The sequence below is a fragment of the Cydia amplana genome, chromosome 23, assembly GCF_948474715.1.
Source record: "Cydia amplana chromosome 23, ilCydAmpl1.1, whole genome shotgun sequence".
NCBI classification, from domain to species: Eukaryota; Metazoa; Arthropoda; class Insecta; order Lepidoptera; family Tortricidae; genus Cydia; species Cydia amplana.
In genome coordinates this window covers 3655724-3683347 of record NC_086091.1, presented here as the reverse complement: position 1 = coordinate 3683347, position 27624 = coordinate 3655724, and the positions used below count along the sequence as shown (strand labels likewise).

The 27624-nt window shown below is 38.2% G+C and overlaps 3 protein-coding genes across 3 annotated transcripts in view; 2 read left to right on the top strand and 1 right to left on the bottom strand.

The window, feature by feature from the left end:
- Positions 1 to 883: 883 nt before the first annotated feature.
- LOC134658848 (adrenodoxin-like protein 1, mitochondrial) lies at positions 884 to 3363 on the bottom strand. Its single transcript, XM_063514519.1, has 5 exons — positions 3169 to 3363; positions 3046 to 3097; positions 2703 to 2809; positions 2166 to 2306; positions 884 to 1022 (listed from the first exon to the last, which is right to left on the bottom strand). Exons 1-5 carry the CDS (start codon positions 3266 to 3268, stop codon positions 919 to 921), a joined length of 504 nt encoding a protein of 167 aa, XP_063370589.1. The 5' UTR covers positions 3269 to 3363; the 3' UTR covers positions 884 to 918.
- Positions 3364 to 5918: 2555 nt separating this feature from the next.
- LOC134658729 (PR domain zinc finger protein 5-like) lies at positions 5919 to 8808 on the top strand. Its single transcript, XM_063514378.1, has 2 exons — positions 5919 to 6263; positions 6758 to 8808. The coding sequence occupies exons 1-2, from the start codon at positions 5955 to 5957 to the stop codon at positions 8780 to 8782; spliced, it is 2334 nt and encodes a 777-aa protein (XP_063370448.1). The 5' UTR covers positions 5919 to 5954; the 3' UTR covers positions 8783 to 8808.
- A 1347-nt stretch (positions 8809 to 10155) lies between these two features.
- LOC134658629 (zinc finger protein 585A-like) overlaps positions 10156 to 27624 on the top strand; it is a 50539-nt gene continuing 33070 nt past the window's right edge. Inside the window, exons 1-17 of the mRNA XM_063514282.1 lie at positions 10156 to 10277; positions 11868 to 11952; positions 12469 to 12611; positions 13781 to 13943; positions 16365 to 16617; positions 17441 to 17496; positions 18374 to 18561; positions 18631 to 18746; positions 18963 to 19130; positions 21473 to 21595; positions 22517 to 22600; positions 23185 to 23279; positions 23800 to 23860; positions 24690 to 24823; positions 24865 to 25003; positions 25709 to 25784; positions 26230 to 26353. Of these exons, the coding sequence (XP_063370352.1) occupies positions 11869 to 11952; positions 12469 to 12611; positions 13781 to 13943; positions 16365 to 16617; positions 17441 to 17496; positions 18374 to 18561; positions 18631 to 18746; positions 18963 to 19130; positions 21473 to 21595; positions 22517 to 22600; positions 23185 to 23279; positions 23800 to 23860; positions 24690 to 24823; positions 24865 to 25003; positions 25709 to 25784; positions 26230 to 26353 (2007 nt within the window). The 5' untranslated portion in view covers positions 10156 to 10277; position 11868. The remainder of the gene's footprint in view (positions 10278 to 11867; positions 11953 to 12468; positions 12612 to 13780; positions 13944 to 16364; positions 16618 to 17440; positions 17497 to 18373; positions 18562 to 18630; positions 18747 to 18962; positions 19131 to 21472; positions 21596 to 22516; positions 22601 to 23184; positions 23280 to 23799; positions 23861 to 24689; positions 24824 to 24864; positions 25004 to 25708; positions 25785 to 26229; positions 26354 to 27624) is intronic.

Genomic DNA, 27624 nt, shown 5'->3' with positions numbered 1-27624 from the left:
TTTCTGTTACATCTGCATCAGTTTGACAGCTGCATTTTTGGAGGCATAAAGGCAAACTAATATTTCCTTGTGCCTTTTTATAAGGCACACAGATTATGAATAAAAATAGACATTTGCTCTAAGAACCAAGACTGAATAAAAAGTATTTAAACAATTAAAATCATTTTATTTACTACCTTACTCTGTACAAGTCTACTTACATAATTAACAACAGAAGAATATCTTAAATGTACTTAAATCTTTATGCAACATAAATGGCTTTGCCAAAATATTTTCACTGAAAAATATGTACCTGATATATTATATGTATACTTTTGGACCTGATTCCATTGTAATTCATGCAAAAATTGACAGGTGACAACCAAAACTCACTAATTACTACCACAGTTAACCATATTAACACCTAAATTTTAGTAATTAGTGAGTTTTGCTTGTCACCTGACGAATATTTGAAGTCAAACTAAAGATTATGAGTTGATTAAAAATAGTAATAACTTTTTGAAAATGTAATTGCAAGTGTTTACGTTTTTTAGGATGTTTCTTCATTTTAGGTACTTTTATCATTCTTTACTACTTGGCTAAAATCCAAAAATAAAAAGTAATTATGAATGTGATTAGTTTACAAACTTGGCATCGCCAAAGTGTAGCAGTGCATAAACAACATATTTATACTTTGTCAAAGGACTGTCTCATTTCAAACATAGACAGAGAGAATCATACTATCTTTGTCTTACACTAGTACTAGCACCCAAAAGAAAAGGATGAGTATAGTTTTCCTGGTTCTTATTGACTGACAAATTGGTTTGACCAACTATATTTTCACATGAATTAGGTGCTTCAACACTTTGCGGCTTGCCAAGTTGATGTGGAGTCAGCTGGACTCTAAATCCTGTAGTACCATGAAGTTTGCACATTGACTCAGTGAGGTGTAGGCGTATGTCCGTCCACATAGAAGTTTCTTGTAGCTTTCGGTAGTTGTAGTTCCATGCCTTCCAGGTCTTTGGTTAGTATAATTTGACAACCTGAAAATGTTAGATGATAATTTAGTATACAATAAATAAATGTAGAAGACTAGACAGAACCTAGAACTAATGTCCAAGTAACACCTGTCGTTGGATAGATAGATAGATAGATAAAGCGTTTATTTGATTGCTGCAAAAACACACAATTAAGAAAATATATAGGCAGACAGAAGTGTAATCTTCTGTAATTAACAAAATACACAATCGATTAAGACAAAATACAAAATCTTACAATTATTAGAGACATATACATATAACAACGACAGGAATAGTGAAAACACTTGCAGTGGTTACACTGTGTGCATTGCAGCAACATCAAAAGGGTGCCCACTCAGCTATGCGCTTCACTCTTTCGAGCAAGGCACTGATATTCTGCCGGAACCCAGATCACGTGGTGAGTGTGATGTAAAAGTGTGGATGAAGTGATAGTTTAAAATAGTTAAAATGCAGATGTTGAGAGTGATAAATGTCTCTAAAAAAAAATATATATATAAAAAAATATGAAATAGTACGTAACGACTTAACGAAAAAATAAAAAAAATAAAATAAAATGTGACCATAAAAAATTATAAACAAAAAAAAAATTAATAATATAAAAGTATTAAGGTTCTTTGTAGTTTCTCCTAGAAATCCACAGAAGTACCTATTAGATTCTGAAATCCGCAACCAAAAAGCCGTATGGTATCCCTGCTTTTTGTTTTTCAAGTAATAACTTCTTAAGGTTACGTTTGAAAGTTTGCTTACTTTTCAGCCGTCTTACAGGTGGAGGGATATCATTCCAGCATAAAAGCAACCGTTCGATGAGGGTACATTTCTAGGAGACAACGCCGAGTAGTTCTAGTACCATGACGGGTGTGAAAGGATGACATATTAATCTTAGAAAAGAGATATTCCGGTGAATTATTGTTGGCTAGTATTTAAAACACCTTTAAGCCACCTGGCCACCACCATCTATTCTGGTCCTTCTCATTAGATTAGGGGTCATCCATTAATTACATCACACAATTTTCTAGGTTTTTTTACCCCTCCCCCTTGAAGATGGTTATGGAGGGGTTTGCCAAATGTTGCACATTGCACATTTGGCAAACCCCTCCATAAAAACAAATACAAACAAAAAATACCCTATTATTCCAGCATACTCACCTAATCTAGAATTCTCTTTCAAAAACGGCGCCATATCAAGTAAATCATCTTCCTTCTCTTCAGATGGCGGTAGCTGGTCCAGATAGTTCTCATTGACATATACGTGACAGGTTGTACATGCTAGTGATGCTTCACATGCTCCTAGAAATGTTATACATATGAGACACATGTAAGATACATGATTTAGTAATGCCGCAGGTCCAACGCCAATGACGTAATCGGTCATAGACCTAGGTGCATATGCATAAAGTTCAATTTCAGTTTTGACACTTCGGTGACGTGGCGTCTGAAAGACAGCTTTTGTGTTTGACACGGCGTCGAAAAGGTTAACACGCTTGCCTTTGCAATATTTACAAATTGTCAGTTATTTCAAAGCAAGCTGCAGTGGTTAAATTTAATAAATTCTTGTACAGCATGTGCATCCCTTTCTTTAATATCGGAGACGACAGAGATATGGTCATATTAGTGCAAATACAACAGCCAAGAGTGTTAACGACATTAAAAAGGTTCTTATGATCTATTAGCATTATTTATCACCTTCCATTTCGATTCCATATCTATGAGCCAAATACAACACGTTGTCGCCGACCTTGCCTCTTACTGGGTGTTTTTTACCGTCCTTAGTTACGTATACGATATTTACACTGGAAAAATAAATATTGCACATTACTGAATGTTTCAGGCACATGACTCATGAGACACAAAAGGTCCTGATTTACTATTTATTTTCATTACTCTGACACGTGGAGAGTTCAATTATATTCATAGGTCTTACAGACACCAACACATACATACATTAGATAGTTTTTTACTTATTAAACAATGAGTTAAGAAAGTAAGATGAAAAGTAATCAAATTGTACAATAATATCAAGACTTACACCTCTTCCTCTGACTTGGGATCCTGCCACTCATATTCGCCGTGTTTTAAAGCTGAAATAGAGTAATTATATTCAGCATTTATTTACTTAATTACACGAATAATCTGAGTAATAATAGTCCACCTGGGGTTACATGAATTCTTCTTATAGTAGCTGAGCGGGCTACACTAAACAATTTCAAGTTCGACGGAAGTAAGCAGCGCTTTAAAACTGCCTGAAACATTTTGTAATTAAATGTTTCAAGGCATTGAAAAACAACTAGTAAACAAACGTTGGGGTTAGAAAATTATCATACAATCTCCGTCATTTTTTAAGAATTGACGTTTGAGAAGCGTTTTTTTCCACTGTAATTTCATTTTAGATGAAAGTAAATGTGTGAGATAAAGTTTTAACGCACGAAACAGACTTTACTTTGAAATCCTAAATTTAAATTGTAATTAATCATATAGATTGTAAGTAGATTTATAAAAATTATAATATATAAATCTCAACCCTTTTCTCAACTTCAGTTAAAAAATCTATTAAAACGCCTCTACAAAATAGTTCAGTGCTGCCATGCGTTGACATTATCCTGTCTTAATGGTAAATTATACAAAGTGTACAAGATCTCTAATTAAATTAATAAATGTATACGACTTTATTGTCACAACGCAATTTCACATAAGGAAAAGTTTCGGTTTGGGTTGCTATGTTAAGCTGAAACTGAAATACCCAATATTTGGTTACGTTTCACTTAAAACACGGGTCCCTATTTCATTTTTTATTTATTTTATTCAAATATCAAACACGTATTAACACTAAACAAGTGCGAGTCGGACTCGCCCATGAAGGGTTCCGTATTTAGGCGATTTATGACGTATAAAAAAAAACTACTTACTAGATCTCGTTCAAACCAATTTTCGGTGGAAGTTTACATGGTAATGTACATCATATATTTTTTTTAGTTTTATCATTCTCTTATTTTAGAAGTTACAGGGGGGGGGGACACACATTTTACCACTTTGGAAGTGTCTCTCGCGCAAACTATTCAGTTTAGAAAAAAATGATATTAGGAACCTCAATATCATTTTTGAAGACCTATCCATAGATACCCCACACGTATGGGTTTGATGAAAAAAAAAATTTTTGAGATTCAGTTCGAAGTATGGGGAACCCCAAAAATTTATTGTTTTTTTTCTATTTTTGTGTGAAAATCTTAATGCGGTTCACAGAATACATCTACTTACCAAGTTTCAACAGTATAGTTCTTATAGTTTCGGAGAAAAGTGGCTGTGACATACGGACGGACAGACAGACGGACAGACAGACAGACAGACAGACAGACAGACAGACATGACGAATCTATAAGGGTTCCGTTTTTTGCCATTTGGCTACGGAACCCTAAAAACAGCACTCAACTAATACTAAGGCGACAACCCAGGTTAGGTAAAGTAAGTCCTTAAATTTATCGAATTTCCTACTGATTGGGTTCATTTCATTTCATTTCATTTATTTGCGTTAAGGACATGTACATGCAAATACAGTTATAAGTATACAGTCATAATTGTAAAGCAGTAAAACACGTCTCGGGTATCATAACTATCATATACTAAATTGTGGCACAGCTAGAGTCTGGCTAATGAAAGTTGAGCCTGAGATTTATTTAAAACCTTTTACTTTTTTTCCTATCAAATAAGCTGTCAGTTTCAAGCTGCCATTTAATTTCATAGTAATTTTATTGCCAGCCTGCCAGGTGCGGTTTTTATTGAAATTCCCGCGTTATCTCAGGCTCAACTTTCATTAGCCAGACTTTACCACAAGGGAGCAGGGCTGCCCTGTACCGGCTGTAACTTAAACTGTTTTTTGACAAGTTTTCATAGATAATCAATCAAATATGACATTGATACATCAAGGCGGTTTCTTTACAAAAGGCCTAACGGGAAACGTGAAATCGAAACTCAGCTATCTGCCTCTTTATCGCTCGAATGTGCAAGAGTGATAGTGAGGTTAGATAATAAAATTTCGACTCTCTCGTTTGCGGTGGATCCTTAGATTGTGACTTATTGTGGGAGTGGTGCCATCTACGCAGAGTTTCGCGTAATATAATATTCCCTATTCCGCCTATTCGAAGCGAAGTCGAAGTGCTCGTTGCAAATGGGACAATACAAAATTCTACAGGCAACACTAACGGCTAAATGTCAAATTCTTAAAAACGTCAATAATCGCAAAAAAGGCCATTTTGGCCAATTTTCGTAATGATTTATTTTATTATAAAGTTATTGATTTTTTAGCACAAAGGTGTCGGGCAGCTGCAGATGGAACATAGTTCATACTTATTAAGTTTTTATAATTTGTTATAGTGTTTTAATATAAATATATTTAGAATATCGGGATAATTAAACTTTGTTTTCGTGGAACGAGGAATAAAATGCGATAAGTGCGTTCTTATTGGAATGACGTGGTAGTATCAAGTTTTTATTTCACGCTTAATTTATCAAGCTGCGTTATCTCTTTAATTCCTGGCGTTAACATGAAAATACGATTAATTGAATTGTAAATTTGATCGGCTTCGTGTTGTTATTTTCCAAATTTCCACGCTTATCAAGTGCGATGTTGTATTCATTCATGGATTGGTGCAATTATTTCTAATAGTTCTGTGCTTTTGGTTACCTAACGTTAAATTTTGCGTATTGCAATTATTTGTGTATAATATAGTTACAAATACAATTAAATAAACACAAAGTAATTTCACGTAGTTGGTGGAGGAAAACCCGAAATATAGCCACGTAATATATTTTCATGTAATGAATTAAAATATATTATGTTCCCTGTAGTAATAGTTAAGTCTACAATACAAACATTATAATTATAATTATTTTTGTTACAGATAATAATTTGCATTGTATGTAATCCACTAAATAAACTGCATAATGATGTCAATAAAACAAGAAAAAATAAAAACTGAAGATATCAAACCAGACCTAAATAAAATTAAAATTGAACCGGAAGAAAGAAAAGATCCGACATCCTATTTACCGGAAGAACCCATGGTTTATACATTAAAGAAGAAAAAGAAAAAAAAGAAGCATAGACAAGAGGACCCTTTCAAAGACATAGAGGATAAAAAACCGGTGGAGATGATAAAGGATTATGAAGTTGAGGTTGAGTCTGTACCGAGTTTGGATCCCGAGATTAGTATTAAAGTTGAGAACATTGAAGTTGAACTTGATTTTCATGATGTGAGTATCAAAAGTAACTCTAACACTTTAAGTATAACTTGTATTCCTATGTGAAGTCCTGCTTCGTGATTGTTACGCCATTTAGGGTTCTAGCTAAATTGGACATTCCGTAGAGTAAGTATCGAACAACCAATTTAGTTAGGACCCTAAATGTCGGAACAATCCTGTGTGGCGACTGTACAACGTTTGTAACCCATAAGTCCCATAACTTGCATGTTTGGTTGAACTGTCAATGTAAAGTTGGAAGGGCTATTCATAAATTACGTCATTTCATTTTCGAATCATGATTTTTGGATGATTGGTCAAAAATCGTCAAAAATAGTTGACGTAATTTATGAAGAGCCCCTTAATAAATAAAATAAAAAATAAATATATCAGGGTTCATGTAACTAACATAGGTGTAGAAATAAAGATCTCTTATTTCACTTGAAATTACACAGTTATTACATACCTACAAGAGTATTTTTAAGAAAAAAACATTAAAAAAATTTCAGTTTGCGGAAAATGGCGGACTAATGGTCGAAGGACCTCAAAGCGAGGACAGTCAGGAGCCGGAAATAAAAATCGAACAACAGACCCACGAAGCGGCAATTCTTACATTCGAGAGCATTATCAACAACAAGACAGACAAAACCGTTTTAGGTTACAGTCAAGAAACAGGCATAGAAGCCGCACCTAACTATGTCTGCAAAATATGCCATTTAATATTTCAATCTCAGAAAACTTTACGTATGCACCAAAAAAGAAAGCATAAAGTCTACCGAAAATCATTTAAACACATATGCGATTACTGTGGAATGTCTTATGAAATGAAGAACAGTTTAGGAGCTCATATAAAAAGAAAACATGGCCCTAATTCGTCCCCAGATGATCGAGAGGAGAGGACATGTGAGATCTGTGCGTTAGTGTTCAAAGGGATGACAAGATTAAGAATGCATATGAGAAGAAAGCATAATCTCTTTGAAGACTCTTTTCAATATGAGTGTGAAGATTGCGGACTGACATATGATAAGTATAGGAGTTTAGTTGTTCATAGACAAAGAAAGCATACAAACATTACTAAACCAGAACCAACTCAATGGTTCAACTGTCCGTTTTGTCCTAAAATCTTTACTAAACGAGAAACTTACGCGAGACATGTACAAAGAAAACACAGGATTAATGAAGATGGTGCAGAGAATGATAATATATCCCAAGAGTTTCTAGAAACCTGTGTTAATAAAGACACTGGGGAAATATCATGTAACGAATGTCCTCTAGTCTTCTCCTCATTAAATTTCCTAAAACTGCATATGAGACGAAAACACAATGCGTTAAAAGAAGACTTTAGATTGAAGTGTATGATCTGTAACTTGTCATATGATAAGATTGAGAGTCTTAAACGCCATGTGAGAAGAAAACACGACGGTGGCGCCCGTTGTGAAGTGTGCAATAAACAGTTTGATACTAGAGAACAGTATTTAAACCATTCCCATGTAAAAGTGATAAAGGAATGTCCAATATGTGGTTTGATATTCTCTTCGCAAGGTGGTTTAGGAAAGCATTTACGGTGTACACACAAAATTGACACACCGAAGACTGTGTTCTGCAATGTATGTAACGAAGGTTTCCATGATAAGAGACAGTTGAAACCGCATTTACTAAAAGTGCATTTAAATGTGTCATACACTTGTAGGTTTTGTATGAAAGTGTTCAAAGCTAAGGAGAGTTACAGACGTCACATTTTGTTTAAACATCCAGCACCAAATCGCGATAATAACGAGCAACAGAACTGCGAGCAATGTGCTGAAACTTTTGCAGACGAGTTTGAACTCAGTCGTCATGTACACACGGTACATTCTAAGAAGTTAGAATCTGAGAATTCTTTAGTTGAAATCAAGAATGAAGAAGATATTAAAGAGTTGTTTCAATGCACGAAGTGTCCAGTAAACTATCCAATTTGGGATCAGCTTAGGTTACACTATGCGCAGAACCACCAGTTAGTCCAAGACACTCAATGTCAAATATGCGGGCAAATCCTCCCTACGATCGAACTAGCCAAACATATAAAGCAGCTCCACACAGAAGACACTGTCATGGAGTGTAAACACTGCGAGTTTAAAACTACCATTAGAGCTAGTATGACACAGCATATGCTAAGACACAAAAATGCTACTACGATCCATTGTGAATATCCAGGTTGTAGATTCAAATCATTCTATGAGGACGCAATGGTTAAACATAAGAAAAAACATGTTGACCAAGGTGTAAAACTACAATGTAGTAGATGTCCTTTTCAAACTATGAATAAGTACATTTTAAGGTATCACGAAGAAGCTCACGTCACTGGCAAGAAGAGATACACTTGTGACCAATGTGACTATGCTACTATACTACCCGCTAACTTGGTACAACATAAGTATAAGCATTCAACGGAAAAAAGGTTCAAATGCGAATACTGCCCGTTCGCTAGTAAATATAATACATCGTTACGTTTCCATGTTAAGAAAAAGCACTGTGATCTCCCGTCTTTTGTTTGAATTACCTATGTTGTTAAGTTATTAAAATATTTTTGGTGTTATGTTGTGCTTTAAATTATTGACATTATTGAGATGCGTCTAATTCGCTGAATCTAGCTGGAAACACCTTACATTTACCGTTTCGACACTTTCGACCGTCTATCCTAGAAAGTTCCCTGTCACACTTACGTACGAATTTACAAGTGCGACAGAGAGGCAACATGTCGAACGTGGTTCGCGGTAGGCGCTCTGTTGCAATTTGCAATGTACTTGGCCAATTTATGTGTAAGTGAATCGGAAGCACAGCGTGCATTGCAGGGGTATTTATGGTAAGTATGGTCAGGCGTGTCTCACTCCGCGATTTCGTCGCTTTGCTGCGGTAGCTAAAAGTACATCCGTTCGGCCCCAATTTTGGGGAAAGCCATAAGCCGCGCGTGGCGCTGTCGCCACCTAGCGGCCATATTTGTGCTGATCATAACAGACGCGTTTTGTTAGAGAGTGAGTCTTCTGTACTTAGTACTATTATTTATTCTGTGGTATGGTGTGGCCCAGGTGGGAGAAACACCAATTATATTTAAAAGAAAGCACTCAAATAGGCATTTATAACCTTTATTTTAGTATACAATGGAAGTTTCCCGCCAAAGAGATTATAACCAAGTTTTATGTTTTATTCCACCACCTAGATTCCCACGGGCAAGTTTCCCGGACTCCCCCTATGGTATAGAACCAATGCACAGCCAAAATAATGCTCGGTCCAATAATACTCCACACGATAAATCAGCTTTCAGAAATTAGATAATATTTTTCAGAATTAAAAAAAGGTTTGTCTCGTCTAAAAATGTCCATTTAGAAAAAAAATACATCCTCGATAACATAATAAGATTAGTTTACATGAGATTCGTAAAAAAATGAATGGATAAAATATGTTTTAATATTTTATCACTAAGACTTACTAAATACATAATTTAAGTAAAATGATAATTAGCTATGTCAAAATATAGAAACCAATATTTTGAGTAACAGTAGAATAATAAAAAAAACACAAGCATAATGTGAAAATGTATTTTGTTTTCATGTGGCAGCCATGATGCTGATTAAGAATATGAATTATTGAAATATTCATATTCGTTTTGAACCTTGCAATCCGCGTTCATAAAATAAATGTATAGTTTGCCAAAGGACTGTCTCATTTCAAACATAGACAGGGATAATCATACTAAATTTGTCTTACACTAGTACTAGCACCCAAAAGAAAAGGATGAGTATAATTTTTTTTGTTCTTATTACTGACAAATTGGTATGACCAACTATAGATTGTAGACGCTAATTATTGGTCGTGCATTATTTCACCGTACATTATCCGGTCTCAATGGACTTTGACACTTGACTTGACATTGACAGTACGTAGCGTACGTAATGGTGGCTGCTTGCGCAAAGCGATCATTGCTGACAACTTTTGACAAAAATTTACGGAAAACTTATAGAAACTAACAAGGGAACTGGATAAATAATCTAGGTAATGCGTTTTCATATGTTATTGTTAAGTTTTTTAAACCGATGATTGATACTGAAAATAATTTGGCTAAACAAAATGGCGGAGTGGCATCTGCCTCATACAAGAATTTATTCGGAGCTTTATCAATGTTGAATGCCTTGAGAATTATTTTTATTCCTATGGTGGCAATAGATTTAAATCACCAAAAGTTTGTTTACAAAATATTACGATGCTGCTACAGTAATTGGTTCATTTCAATCGATTTTTTTACATAAGGCCGCAGGATCAATGGATTAAATAATTAATGATTCCTTTATATTTAAACAGCATGGTTAAATAAATTATTATTATAATTTTAATATAGCCATTGTCTTCTCAAGGACTTACTCTATTCAAAAAGACATCGTTATGCAGGTGACCTAGATCTGTTCTGTAATACCTTGAGGTACTTATTTATAAGCTATTTTTACATTGAGAGAAAAGTGCAGTTTGAACGCTATTCTGTTCAAAGCGAGTATGTAGAATGACATCATTCAGGATTTGTTTATGTCTTAACTCAGTCAAGACTAAGTATAGCTCTTATCTGGGTAGCAAATGAAAGTTGCTAAGGTGTGACTGATAAATAAAATTAAAATATGTACTGTGTCAATGTAATGGCTTTAAGTTACTACATACTCTTGAGCTAATGTGAATAGGCAGGCAAGGGTGCTAAAATTATCTGAAAGTGCCAAATTGCTAGTACATGCCACTGGGAGAGTCTCCCCCTTGACAAAAGTCAGATCTCTTAACAACCTAAAGGCCCGTCTCCATATTGCGCGGCAAACTATCGAACATTGGCTCGCGAGGCAGCCGCGCACAATGGATACCGGGTTGGCTCGCGAGCCAACACGATCAGATCGCGTTGGTTCGCGAGCCAACCCGTATCGATTGCGCGCGGCTGCCTCGCGAGCCAATGTTCGATAGTTTGCCGCGCAATATGGAGACGGGCCTTAAGGGTGGTTCCACCCAAGTCCAATTTCGTTGTCTAATGGCATTGCGCCTCACTATCTCTTTAAGCAAAATGTGAGACACAATACACATTGGACAGATGGAATACTTAAAAACTAAAACAGAATTGTTGGATGGTAAATTGATCAAAAACTTAATATTAGTAGGTATCTGGGTAAAAAAAAACACAGGTTTTAATTAATCATTGCTAAAACAATGCAACCTTTTTAGAAAGGTTTGCTAGAATCGTCAACAAGTGCAGAAGACTGTTGAAATACATACAATCGCCAATAAGGGCTTGTACAGTCAGCAGCAGAAGTTGCTAAGCGGGCGAGGTGTTTAAAATTACCTTGACACGCTCTTATTCTCTTAACAATAAAGTCGCGTCAAGATCATTTTGAAAACCTCGCCCGGCAGCAACTTCTGCTGCTGGCTGTACCCAACCTAAGGTCTCATTTAGACGGTGCGAGAACTCGCATGCGAGTTTCATTACATTGCGTCATTTGATTGGTTGGCTGAATTGATGTCACCTCATTGGTGCGCAGTGTGACTAAAATCGTATACGAATTCGCGCGCCGTCTAAATGAGCCCTAAGGTTGTATTTTACAAAAACTTATTTTTCAGGATGAGTGTGTCCCGGGTGGCGAGCTGCTTCATATGCAGCACCAGCACTGGTGCCAGGAACACCATCAGCCTCATTCAAGATACGGTAACTATACAAATATTTTTTGCCTTAATAGTGGTAAATAAGCATAACCTCTAGCCGCCCCATACGTCAAACCTTGCCAAGCAAAATGAAATTTTATTTTGTCAACACAAAGTTCAGATTAGAATGGAACAGGAGCCCTTTTTATAGGTCTCTGGGCGGCTAGAGGATATGGTCTGGCCATGGATCCTTGTACCGCCTGAAGTATGTAATAATTCACTACATCAGTGGTATGGTATAGAATTCAATTATGTGGGTGCTTTTGGCTCACAAGCCACATTTCACTCATATTTTTCCGTTTTCCGGAATCTTAAAAAAAAAATTAAGGAGATAGAGAAGGGGTCACAATATGTCACATTTTCTTGACCCCCTTCCTCCCCCTAAACGTGTGATGTAATTAATGGATGACCCCGAAGGGGTAAAACAAACTTTACGAGATCCCACCATAGATAATGGATGGCTCTATTTCTTTGTATCAGCGACTAGATTGCAACTAAAATTGTAATTTATTTTTACCAGAGTAATCTACAATCCGGCAAGAAATTGTTGGACATTGTGAGTGAGATAGCGGAAAAGCCGTTAACCGAAGAGGACATACATTCTACAGTAATATGCAAGAAATGCAGTCAGACGTGCAAGGAATATGACGACCTGCAAGTGCGGTAAGGAACGTCGCTTTTTACAAACTTGTTTAACTAACCATGTATGTATGTTATTGTAAGTTGCCTATCTCTATCCTAGGCTATGCAAGTATGCAATTCCAATTAAACTTGCCGTACCTATCCGTACTTAGAGTCAAAGTGCTACGTCGTGTCATAGAGAAATATAGTAAGACAAGAGTGCTCACTCCATATATCAGTTAAACTATTAATTTCAGTGTCTACATCTAGCATCGAGTAGCGGAACTATCAGTACTGCTACTTGGCAATAGATGTAGCAGTACTGATAGTTCCGCTACTCGATGCTAGATGCTAAGTCTTTTTGGTACTAAAACTACTAAAACTGATGTATGGAGTGAGCAATCTATGTATTTTTTTCTCTATGGTCATGTATAGCCTCGTATGACGCTCTTATCAGATTTTCATGCATTGTACACTGCTAAGGTGGTGAAAAGTTAACGTAGTCTATACGACTGTTGAGAGAAAAGTAGGTACAGTCCGCGGAAAAAAACTTTAAATTTATTTTTTTATTTTTTTTTCTCTTTTTATCTGCAATCGGCTGTTTTAGCCATAATCAGATGTTATGTCTTTTTTAGGGTTTTGAGAGGTATTCCATTAAATACTCTCTCTTGACTTTGATAGAATTTATCTTCTAGTGCCACTTAGTGCCTCTGGTTTTTAGGGTTCCGTACCCAAAGGGTAAAAACGGGACCCTATTACTAAGACTCCGCTGTCCGTCCGTCCGTCCGTCCGTCCGTCCGTCCGTCTGTCACCAGGCTGTATCTCACGAACCGTGATAGCTGGACAGTTGAAATTTTCACAGATGATGTATTTCTGTTGCCGCTATAACAACAAATACTAAAAACAGAATAAAATAAAGATTTAAGTGGGGCTCCCATACAACAAACGTGATTTTTGACCAAAGTTAAGCAACGTCGGGCGGGGTCAGTACTTGGATGGGTGACCGTTTTTTTGCTTGTTTTGCTCTATTTTTTGTTGATGGTGCGGAACCCTCCGTGCGCGAGTCCGACTCGCACTTGGCCGGTTTTAGGGTTTTGAGAGGTATTCCATTAAATACTCTCTCTTGACTTTGATAGGATTTATCTTCTAGTGCCACTTAGTGCCTCAGGTTTTTAAATTAGACAAAAAAAGGGTGTTTCTGTTTTTTTTAGACTAAAAACAATAAAGTCGGAGCTCCACGGACAGATAAACAAGAGCAGCGAGAGTCCCACCAAGCCGGATGTGAAGAAAGTGGTCCTACCGGCATCGAAGCTGTATCCGCTACCGCCGGACTTCGTGCTCAATGTCGGTCGACTACCTGCGGTCACACAAAAGGTATTGTGAGTGTTGCGTGTCGGACTATTGACAATAATAGGGATGTTGACACATGTTGAATTTTATAACAAAATCTAGTAAAATAGATAGCAAACGAGCAATTTATCACAATAATGTGGATATTAAAATGAAATATTGAAAAATTACAAAAATACAGGACCTGAAAGTTTCAAAATTTAAGTTTTTTTTTTAACTTCCAAAAACGATAAAAGTAAGGGTACCATTCGATTCCTTACATTTCACCAATAAAAATATTGTATAGCAACTATATACATAAACGCAATATTTCACCGACAAAAACGCAATTTTCTTGTTTTGTCCATACTACAACGTGGGCGATGACGTCACGGCCTCTGGCCGTTTTGTATAGGGCGTTTCGCGAGTGAAGTGCGACTGTCGGACTTTGACTACAATTTCTGACTTTTGTGTTACTTTAATGCAATGGGTCCCATATAGACATTTGATCCTAAAAACAAACCCGATCGATTGATACCATAAAAAAAAATTAGTCATGTAGCCTATTAACATTATGTGTAGTGGGTGGTTTGAAAATGTGATGTCTACCGCAAACTTTTTCATACACTTTTCGTCGGGTAGTTGCACAAATCTCTGTTTTGACATTTTGCTGAGACTTTAGTTGGCCGCGACCATGACCAGTGAAACCTGTGTCGAAACGTCGGTATATAAAGGTAATTGAATAAATTTCGCGTTAGACCCGTCTATAAATGTGAGTTAATATGTGTTCAAAACGCGAAGGTTTTAAATATTATACACACAAAAGGTATTTTAAACAGGAAAGAAATAAAGCGCTGGTGGCCTAGCGGTAAGAGCGTGCGACTTGCAATCCGGAGGTCGCGGGTTCGAACCCCGGCTCGTACCAATGAGTTTTTCGGAACTTATGTACGAAATATCATTTGATATTTACCAGTCGCTTTTCGGTGAAGGAAAACATCGTGAGGAAACCGGACTAATCTCAATACGGGCCTAGTTTACCCTCTGGGTTTGGAAGGTCAGATGGCAGTCGGTTTCGTAAAAACTAGTGCCCACGCCAATTACTGGGATTAGTTGCCAAGCGGACCCCAGGCTCCCATGAGCCGTGGCAAAATGCCGGGACAACGCGAGGAAGATGAAACAGGAAAGAAATAAAATACGTATAGGTACGTATGTCTCAATATGATGATGGTTACCAGGGATGTTGCGAACATCCGCATCCGCATCCGCAACCGCGGAACTTCCGCATTATTTTCAACATCCGCATCTGCATCCGCATCCGCATAAAATCGATGCGGAGCTTATGCGGATGCGGATGTCAAACAAATCGGTACAGGAACGTCTTAGCGGCGGCGTAAGTGCTAGGTAATTTCGTCATTACCTATAACGAAATCGTCCAGATCCAGAAAAGTCGGCCAAGTTACCGTTTATTAAAATATAACGCACCTATATTCTTGCTCAATAAATACTAAACGTTTCGTTTTTTTTTTAATTATACTAAAAATGTAATATTTGATATTTTCTAAGTACCTAATCTTGACATCCGCATCCGCATCCGCGGATGTGAGCCTTTAAATATCCGCATCCGCATCCGCATCCGCGGATGTGAGCCTTTAAATATCCGCATCCGCATCCGCATCCGCGGATGTCAAAAAATCTGCATCCGCAACATCCCTGATGGTTACATCGGCTAACTTATCTGCCCAATACTCATTAAACCGTCATTTTGGACCAAAACTTAAGATAAGACAACTCACGGTCGCCATAATATTGTATTAAATTAGTATGGTAATTAAGCTTAGAATAAATTTAAAAGTGGAAAAATTACTGTCTCGGGTGAGACTTGAACTCACGGCCTCTGGATCGATATTGCAGCGCTCTGCCATCTGAGCCACCAAGAGCTTATCCATAGCCAGCAAATCTTTCCACCATATACAGGCTATCGATATATGTAGTTTCATTGTCTGTGTGTTCTGAAACGTCGGAATTTAAGGTAAAAACCAGGGTTGTTACGGATGCCGATTTTTTTTTAAAGGCTCACATCCGCGGATGCGAAACCGGCCAAGTGCGAGTCGGACTCGCGTTCCAAGGGTTCCGTACATTAAGTCCCATTCACGCTTGACTGCTCATTTCTAATAGGTTTTTTTGGCTAATGACTAAATTACCTAGCAGTCTAGCACTTACGCCGATGCTAAGACGTTCCTGTACCGACCTGTACCACATCCGCATCCGCATTAAACTCCGCATCGATTTTATGCGGATGCGGATGCAGATGCGAATGTTGAAAATAATGCGGAGGTTCCGCGCTTGCGGATGCGGATATTCGCAACATCCCTGGTAAAAACAATGAAACTATATCGCGGTAGACCCGTTTGAGTAATTAAATAACATGTTTTGATATGCTACATTGACAAACTGTTTTATTTCCAGGCAGTAACTACTATACCATCAAAACTAAGCCTCAAAGTCACCGTAGGCTCATCGGTCCTCACCCAAAGTATCAAGACCACTCCGGCGCTCGCCAAAAACATTGTCATACACAAAACGGAGAGTGTCCAAGCTGAAGACAGCGAAGATTTGGTGTTTGAAGAGAGCAGTCTGCCGAAGGATTTCATATCGTCTGTGATGCTGCAGAGGATTGGAGATGATGGGAATAATGATCAGGCTATGGAAATTGATGAAGGTACAGTCGCCATCAGGTATATCGGAGCGGCCAAGGTGTTCACAATATCTGAACACGCACCCTAACGCCCTGACAATAGAGGCGCGTCAGATATTTGTGAGCGCCTTAGTCGCTCCGATACTCCGACTGAACAAAATTACCCTTTTATTTATAAAACTTGAGTCTCTTTATACCTAAAATCGTAATCTTTCCTGAAAGGTAACTATTTTAAAAGTTAAAATTTTATGCAATGTAGATATTGCTTTGAATTAAAAGAAATATTTTATTAATTAATTTATTTAAAAATTAATTATTTTAATTTTTATTAAATTATTTTTTTATTTATAACTCTTTTTTGCTTACCAAAAAGAACCTTATTGATTTTATTCTAACAAAATATTCGAATCATCTATGAAATGTCCTGGTTTCGACTACGATAAGCAATCAAATTGAGATAAATATATTTTTATTGAAAAATCAAGTGTATAATAATGAAAGCTGATAAGTCTAGACCCCGGATTCTTGTCGCGATCACGTGACAAAAGGGTGATTTGGGGAGTAAATGGAATGGTAGAACAAGATAATACTTAAATTATAAGATAACATAAAAAAGTACGTCATATTTTTTTGGTATACAATTATTTCGTCCCACAGTTCCATTCAGGAAATGGTATATATAATATGTGTATATATTAGAATTAACTATTATCAATGATAATAGTTATCTTATAATTTAAGTATTATCTTGTTCTACCATTCCATTTACTCCCCAAATCACCCTTTTGTCACGTGATCGCGACAAGAATCCGGGGTCTACAGTGATAACAAACATTCGTTTTTTCAGACTGTTCATACGCTATAGTAACTCAAGAAGACGGCACAAGCGATGTAACAGAAAAGGTACGTAATATATATTTCGTTTCCTTTTACCGTGTTCCTGAATTTCAAAATTTCGAGGTCTTATTTTTATCGTGAACCTTATCGCAATGCACGAAGGTTGATATTGGACTGCAGCTGCGCACGTTATTCGACGTCTTTGGCAGTCAAAGGGCTAGTTTGCCATCTAACAAAATTGTATAATTAATTTAGACATGTATCAACATCCCTGGACTAATCCAGATAATGCCTACTTTCCCCTCTGGCAGTCGCTTTCGTAAAAACTAGTGCCCACGCCACGGGTTTTAAGACCGCCTGTTGTTTACCTCTGCTTGTATTTCTGTATTCTTTTGTATTATTAAATTATACAACGGGACTTAATCGCGTATCTAAGTTTTAAGATTTACCTCCGACGTTTCGAGGACGGCGTTGTCCCCGTGGTCTCGGAGAAGACTGGCTTAAGTTGACATCAGCATCGTCTAACCGCGCGAGTTTTTCGAACTACCCGCACTTGGTCTTGTTTATCCGCTTGAACGTTTTGCGCACTAGGGATGTCACTCTGTCGACACACAACACTAACGATATTCGATTTATCGACTGTCGATATTCGTTTACGCTTACATTTACTAATGACTGGATTCCATGTGGATGAGATCTTGAAACCCTCGTCCCGATTGAAATTACTATGTTTTTTGATTTCAATGGCTTCCCGTACTTTCCTGCTGTAGAAATGACGATCCGTGGACAGGATTTTAGGGTTATGCAGCTCAATCCAGTGGTTTGGTCCTGACTCCAGTAAATGCTCAGCCACGGCAGACTTGTTCACCTGACGATTTTTGATTTTCTTTTGTATTGTTTTATTGAGGTGTGCAATAAAGAGTATTTGTATTGTATTGTACAGAAATCGGGCGAGCAGTCGTCATACGTGCTACAGAAATCTGGCGACCAATCCATGTTCGATGTCAGCCTGCTATCATCGCTTGAAGACAGCGGAGGTGAAAATGAGACCGAAGCGAGTACAGACCAGTACATCGTTGGGAAACTGGAGATACTGAGCGAGAGGGAAGATGGAGACGACGAGGAACGTAAGTGAGATAGACATAATGTGGGTAAATGGGTGTGTAAGGGATCGCACTGTACTATAATGTTCGATGTCAGCCTGCTATCATCACAAGACAGCGGAGGTGAAAATGAGACCGAAGCAAGTACAGACCAGTACATCGTTGGGAAACTGGAGATACTGAGCGAGAGGGAAGATGAAAACGACGAGGAACGTAAGTGAGATAGACGTAATGTAGGTAAATGGGTGTGTAAGGGATCGCACTGTACTATAATGTTCGATGTCAGCCTGCTATCATCGCTGCAAGACAGCGGAGGTGAAAATGAGACCGAAGCGAGTACAGACCAGTACATCGTTGGGAAACTGGAGATACTGAGCGAGAGGGAAGATGAAAACGACGAGGAACGTAAGTGAGATAGACGTAATGTAGGTAAATGGGTGTGTAAGGGATCGCACTGTACTATAATGTTCGATGTCAGCCTGCTATCATCGCTGGAAGACAGCGGAGGTGAAAATGAGGCCGAAGCGAGTACAGACCAGTACATCGTTGGGAAGTTGGAGATACTGAGCGAGAGGGAAGATGAAGACGATGAGGAACGTAAGTGAGATAGACATAATGTGGGTGTGTAAGGGATCGCACTGTACTATAATGTTCGATGTCAGCCTGCTATCATCACAAGACAGCGGAGGTGACAATGAGACCGAAGCAAGTACAGACCAGTACATCGTTGGGAAGTTGGAGATACTGAGCGAGAGGGAAGATGAAGACGACGAGGAACGTAAGTGAGATAGACATAATGTGGGTAAATGGGTGTGTAAGGGATCGCACTGTACTATAATGTTCGATGTCAGCCTGCTATCATCACTGCAAGACAGCGGAGGTGAAAATGAGACCGAAGCGAGTACAGACCAGTACATCGTTGGGAAACTGGAGATACTGAGCGAGAGGGAAGATGAAGACGACGAGGAACGTGAGTGAGATAGACATAATGTGGGTAAATGGGTGTGTAAGGGATCGCACTGTACTATAATGTTCGATGTTAGCCTGCTATCATCACTGGAAGACAGCGGAGGTGAAAATGAGACCGAATCGAGTACAGACCAGTACATCGTTGGGAAACTGGAGATACTGAGCGAGAGGGAAGATGGAGACGACGAGGAACGTAAGTGAGATAGACATAATGTGGGTAAATGGGTGTGTAAGGGATCGCACTGTACTATAATGTTCGATGTTAGCCTGCTATCATCACTGGAAGACAGCGGAGGTGAAAATAAGACCGAAGCGAGTACAGACCAGTACATCGTTGGGAAACTGGAGATACTGAGCGAGAGGGAAGATGAAGACGACGAGGAACGTGAGTGAGATAGACATAATGTGGGTAAATGGGTGTGTAAGGGATCGCACTGTACTATAATGTTCGATGTTAGCCTGCTATCATCACTGGAAGACAGCGGAGGTGAAAATGAGACCGAATCGAGTACAGACCAGTACATCGTTGGGAAACTGGAGATACTGAGCGAGAGGGAAGATGGAGACGACGAGGAACGTAAGTGAGATAGACATAATGTGGGTAAATGGGTGTGTAAGGGATCGCACTGTACTATAATGTTCGATGTCAGCCTGCTATCATCACTGCAAGACAGCGGAGGTGAAAATGAGACCGAAGCGAGTACAGACCAGTACATCGTTGGGAAGTTGGAGATACTGAGCGAGAGGGAAGATGAAGACGACGAGGAACGTAAGTGAGATAGACGTAATGTGGGTAAATGGGTGTGTAAGGGATCGCACTGTATATTTGGGAACAATCTTATACACATCGAACTACGTAACTTGAAATTATTTGTACTATAGGTAGAGTCACTATCAAATATATCGCCTTTAAGGCCTGTGCACGCCGGGTGCGTGTGCGTAGACGTGTACGTGTGCGTTGTAATATAAAGTTCCTTATGAGAGACGTCACACCACTTGCGTGACATGTGCGTGACTACGCACACGCAGCCGGTTTGCTCTGACCTTTATTGTCAAGGCGTTAGAGCGCGTGTTTAGATATTTTTGACCACCTCGTCCGCTTTGATACATCTGAAGGTGACTGTACTAGGCGACGATACTTACTTACTTACTTAGGCTGTACTTTTAAGTTATTTATTACTTAAATACGAATTATTTGTTTGGTTTATAAGATGTAATTATTTTTGAAAAGATGTGTCCCGCCGAGTTTGTTGCCGGTCCCATATTGGGATACCCTCCTCCAATTGAGGGGGGATTTAAATCTTCTCGGGGCAGAGGTGTAGGGTTGGAGCCGGTCTACCTAGCTTTATTTGACGTTCATAAGCGCATTGTAATTATGCCTACTTGAATAAACTATCTTTTATCTTTTATCTTATCTTATCTTATACATGATGTTGTACTTCAGCTGATATAGATTACGCAGTACCTAGCGGTTGTCTAGCTATGATAGTTACCACAAAACGGTCGCTAAGCAGCGCCATCTGTTTTAGCTGTCAAAGCATTTTCTTTGATGGAAAATGTCAATAATTTGATGTTATGTAATTTGATGTTGTTTTGTAATACTTTTACCTGTTTCCTTTTCCCTATAGCTGGCATATTTACACACACACACACACACACACACACACACACACACATATATATATATATATATATATATATATATGTATTTGTGTATGTATATGTATCTTATCTTATTTTATTTTTATTTGTGTTATACTGTTTTGTATTGTGTTTTTCTGTGCTAAAATTCTTATATTGAATATGAAACACCTACTGACATGACATAAATTTATTAATTTCCGCTACCTAAACGCTTTTTAGCGATAAGACCGCCTGTTGTTTAACCTCTTCTTCCTGTATTATCCGTATTGTTTTCTGTAATGAGGTGTGCAATAAAGAGTATTTGTATTGTATTATGTTTGTTACAGAAACAATAGTGATGTCCGAAGAGAACTCCATATTCCGAGTGGTGTCGGGGCAAAAGCTTGTATACGGCGAGTCGGGGCTCGAGCTGCTCAGTGAAGACGCGGACACGCAAGCCGACAGTCAAGGTTCGATTCCAGACATAAACTTGTTAATTTTAATTTAAGCAAGCGTTTAAAGTCCGTCCAAATCAACTTTTCACCGACTTGAACAGAACAAAGTGAGGGAGTGTCATTATATACTCTGTCAAGCAATTTCCACTTCCACAGAAAAGAACGGCAAATTTAAAAAATGTAGTGTTATCGTCCCATACAAAATTTGAATTTCGCGCCTTTTTCTACTGACAAACTTGTTTGACCGGCTATAAGCGTCATATTTTTATAGAAATTTGACATTAGAAATTACTCTTACTTATTAACATTCCAGTTTTCGAACCACTCGCTACGCTCGAGGTTCAATTTTGGAATCTTTCGATTGCTCCTGTATCAATATTAACACAAGGAGTTAAACAACGACTATGCCCCCTTGTAAAACAAATAACTATTTTTCACTCTCCTATAACTCCCTAAATCTTGTGTAAAATAATTGAGAAATTTCAAGTAAATTTAATCAATATAGGTATATAAATATCTGGGTGACATATAATAACTCGGAAATGCGCGTTTTCCCAGAGATAAGACCTAGCTAGATCGATTTTTCGCCCCCGAAAACCCCTATATACCAAATTTCATCGAAATCGTTAGAGCCGTTTCCGAGATCCCCGAAATATATATATATAAATAAATAAACAAGAATTGCTCGTTTAAAGGTATTAGATATGTATGTATAGGTATAAATGCTTTTTGCTTGCTCCACGACCCCGAAATCACCCTGTATATATGTCACCGTAAAATTGTAAACACTCGTCAATTTATAATAGGTAAATTATAAACTGACGGTAGAGAGATTACGTAGGTAGGTAGAGAGAGACGGTAGACCTACGTTAGATTATAAACTAACGGGTTCACAATTTTACGGTGTCATATTTAATTAATAATTATTGTTTGCAGATGACGAAGATTCACAGATAGAGCTTCAAGTATCTGGGGATGAGGAAACGGCGAATGCTATCATTGCTGCGGCTCGGGAGCAAGGTATACATACAACCACAGCGAAATAATTTATACTAGCGATACGCCCCGGCTTCGCACGGGTTACACAAAACCTTAACAAACTATAGAACACAATAGTTGTTAGTGGAAAACGTAGTTGTTAGTGATATGGTAAGATTTAGTTAGTGGAAAACGTTTTCTCCCGAAATGGAAATTGTTAAGAGTGTTTACTGTTTATCCATGGAGCGTAAATTCAATTCAATTCAATACTTTATTTCCAAGAATATGGTACATACAAAGTTGGTTAGTAAAAGGTGTTAGATCAGCATATTCTGCCGGCATGCATCGGCGTAGAAATATTTACATAACTATGTACATGTGGAGTCAAATTAAATATTAAAATTAAAATTCAGTCAGTTCAATAACCGATACAAAAATACCGTGTGTTTCAATCTATTTTATTTTAATTTTTAATAAGTAAAAACGTTTGCGAACGATGCTATTAAGCTTAGAATATAAGATCGATCCAGAGGCCGTGAGTTCAAGTCTCACCCAAGACAGTAATTTTTCCACTTTTAAATTTATTCTAAGCAATTTTATTTGTTCAAAACATACTTTGTTCAAAGGTGGCGCATTCATAAAAGTTCAGTCGGGAGAGATGTATCGCGTAAAATCTGTGCAGAGCAAACCCAAGGAAGAGGAAACGGATTTCACTGATCATGTATGTATTTCTGTACATTATTTATTTTGTACATTACATATGTCGGCGGCCGATCGTAAGATCAGCCAGATCGTGAAATTCCTAAGCATATCGTGAAACGTGAAAATGTTCCTGAGTCGACGAAGCCCCGCGAAGCGGGGCTCTTATTTCTAAACGGTTCGCAAGCAACCTAACCATAGAGAAAAAAATACATAGAGTGCTCACTCCATACATCAGTTCAGACTATTAATTTCCGTGTCTACATCTAGCATCGAGTAGCGGAACTATCAGTACTGCTACTTGACAATAGATGTAGCACCGACCGGAAAGTCTTATGTCAACAGCATAAGACTTTCCGGTCGGTGGCGAGTGGCGAGCAGTACTGATAGTTCCGCTACTCGATGCTAGATGCTAATAGTCTTTTTGGTACTAAAACTGATGTATGGAGTGAGCACTCTATGTATTTTTTTCTCTATGACCTAACGAACCTATCCTACCTATCTTTTGGGAAAGATAACTTTATTATTTTTAAAACTTGCAGATTGTGGTGAAAGAAGATGGTGTTTTTAGATGTGTGCTGTGTAAGAAGAGTAAAGCTAAAGGTTAGTTTGTGTCCATTTTGTATTATTATTTGTTAATTAATAGGGCATATTACGCGAAACTCGGCGTAGGGGGCGCCACTACCACAATCTATCACAATCTACCGCGCAACAAGAAAATCGAAATTTCGTTATCTCTTTATCAATCACTCTTGCATATTCGAGAACGGGGTCGCTTTGTTTCACATAAAGTTTTAAGTCATAATGTATAGTTTGAAATATTATCATTATTCATAAAACTGAAACCATTAACTTTTCAGAATTTTCGTCGGTTAGGTTTGTTTTACGGCAATCCTGAAAAGTGACGCGTTTCTGAACCAAATAAATTATGACGAACGAAAATGCGGGCAAACAATACATTATGACAAAGCTTATGGGTTGAAATTAGGCGGAGTATGCTGTTGCAGCTTGCACTACTGCAATGAAACCTTAATAACATTAAATATATTAAAAACGGGTCACTCACGTATAAAGACCGTGATACGTGAGTGACCCGTTTTTAATATATTTAATATGTCTTTGTCTCACCATAGAGAAAAAAATACATAGAGTGCTCACTCCATACATCAGTTTTAGTACTAAAAAGACTATTAGCATCTAGCATCGAGTAGCGGAACTATCAGTACTGATACTTGACAATAGATGTAGCGCCGACCGGAAAGTCTTATGCAGTTGAGATAAGATTTTCCGGTCGGTGCTACATCTATTGTCAAGTAGCAGGACTGATAGTTCCGCTACTCGATGCTAGATGTAGGCACTGAAATTAATAGTCTGAACTCATGTATGGAGTGAGCACTCTTGTCTTACTATATTTCTCTATGACATTGTGCAGGTTCCCGTACCGGTCGCTGCGCCGGCGACGCGGACTTCATAATGCGACACACGAAGACGCAGCACGACGCGCGCGTCTACATCTGCCGCACGTGCGACAAGGTGCTGCGGCGGAGGGACCACTACATCGCGCACGTCGGTTAGTAGCACTACATGTTTACCAAATATCGCGCTAGATGGCGCTGTACCGGTCGCTGCGCGGGCGACGCGGACTCATAATGCGACACACGAGGACGCAGCACGACGCGCGCGTCTACATCTGCCGCACGTGCGACAAGGTGCTGCGGCGGAGGGACCACTACATCGCGCACGTCGGTCAGTAGCACTACATGTTTACCAAATATCACGCTAGATGGCGCTGTACCGGGAGCGGCGATTTCTACATCGATACATTTTTTTTTTGGTGTGGTGAAAATTTTTGTGTCTTACTCGGGAGCAAATTTTGTTTAACCTTCGTGCTTTGAAACCCTCGCAACGCTCAATATTCCATTTATTGAACCACTCGCTACGCTCGTGGTTTGGAATCCTTCGCTTGCTCGGGTATCAATATTATGCACGAGCGGTTAAACAACAACTTTGCCCCCTTGTAAAACAATAGTTTTTGGATTTGCTAATATTGATACCCGAGCAAGCGAAAGATTCCAAAATTGAACCACGAGCGTAGCGAGTGGTTCGAATAATGGAATCTTGAGCGTTGCGAGGGTTTCAAAGCACGAGGGTTAAACAAAATTTGCTCCTGAGTGAAACACAAAATTTTTCACCACACCAACCCGAAGCAAATATTAAATGTAAAATATGAAACAAAATCAAACCAAATCAAATCCAAATGAATGTTATTATATATTTATCATCCAAAATCATCATTTAAAAGTAAATTCTACTAGGAAACATAGGAAAACAACTGAAAATTTGCATTTGATTACTTTGTCTCATGTGAATAAAATGCAACTTTGCTATCAGTTTTTGAAGTGCAAAGTAAGCCTTTCCGAGCTGGTGTGGTGACAATAACTATTTTTGCAGCTCAACATGCGAAAGAAAGTTCGAGTCAAGACAAAAGCAGATTCCACGAATGCGACATCTGTCATAAGAAATACAGGTAAATACATTTTATTTATACAGTTTATTTCTTAGTCCAATGTGTATTGCGTCTCACATTTTGCTTAATGAGAGAGTGAGACACAATGAAATTGGACAGGTGGAAGCTAGCTAAGCTAAGCTGTATACTGTAAGCTGTACGTACAGTTCACGTCAAAGATATATTTACACTTTTGCACCTTTCTCCTTTGTAATAAGGCGAAAAACGTAGACATATCTTTGACGTCGATTGCCAGGCGTGGCTCACTCCGCGATTTCGTCGCGTCGCTACAAGTACCTACAAGTACATGCGGCCCACACCAATTTTGGTGTCTAGCCATAGTACGGACGCCTGCTCGCGCTTGCGCCACCTAGCGGTCACATCTGTCGTAATAGACGCGTTTTGTTAAAGAGTGAATCTTCTGTACTTAGTACTATTATTTACTCTGTGGTATTGCTTTTTTCAGTTCCAAAACCCTACTAATGGAGCATATGAACTTGCACAACGGACAGCGACCATACACATGCCATATATGCCACAAGAGCTTCGCTTCCAAATACACGCACCAATCACATCTCAAGACGCATTTGGTAAGTTTATTACTCGTACAGTCAGCAGCAGAAGTTGCTAAGCGGGCGAGGTGGTCAAAATTACCTTAACACGTTTTTATTCTCTTAACAATTAAGGCGCGTCACGTCATGTACTAATAGGACAATATTTTTATTGAGTTAAGAATTCTAAGCTCTCGGGAAAACCTCCAAAGTTTGCTTGTAAAAATATATTAAACAAATTTTGAAGCTATTACAAAGTATCCAATAGGGTATTACGCGAAACTCTGCGTAGGGGGCGCCACTTCCACAATGTAAGGGTCTATCGCAAACGGGAGAGTCGATTATCTAACCTCTCTATCACTCTTGCGTATTCGAGCGATAAAGAGGCAGATAGCTGAGTTTCGATTTCGCGTTTCCCGGTAGGCCCTTTGTAAACAAACCGCCTTGATGTGTCAATGTCATATTTTATTGTCTGAATACTTGTCATAAAACAGTTAAAGTCACAGTGTGTATAAGTTACTCTATGGTTTACTAAAGGCGCTAGCGCTGCACTCTGGCGGCAAAACATTGCAGTAATACCCCCTATTGTTAACTCCATTGACTCGTGTATTATACTTCGTTTTTTTTAGCATTAGAAATAAGGTAAACAATCTTGATGTGTCTTTTAATTGAAAAACACATTTTAAAAATAAGTTACGGCAAATATGTAACAGTTATGAATCTAATACGATCATTTATATTCTTCTGCTTTCATAAGTAATAGTTTTTGATTTTTAAAAAGCGTTTTTCAATTAAAAGACATGTCAAGATCGCTTACCTTCTTGCAAGTTCTTTCTAATGCTAAAAAAAAGCGGCCAAGTGCGAGTCGGACTCGCCCATGAAGGGTTCCGTATTTAGGCGATTTATGACGTATAAAAAAAAAACTACTTACTAGATCTCGTTCAAACCAATTTTCGGTGGAAGTTTACATGGTAATGTACATCATATATTTTTTTTTAGTTTTATCATTCTCTTATTTTAGAAGTTACAGGGGGGGGGGGTCACACATTTTACCACTTTGGAAGTGTCTCTCGCGCAAACTATTCAGTTTAGAAAAAAATGATATTAGAAACCTCAATATCATTTTTGAAGACCTATCCATAGATACCCCACACGTATGGGTTTGATGAAAAAAAAATTTTTGAGTTTCAGTTCGAAGTATGGGGAACCCCAAAAAATTATTGTTTTTTTTTCTATTTTTGTGTGAAAATCTTAATGCGGTTCACAGAATACATCTACTTACCAAGTTTCAACAGTATAGTTCTTATAGT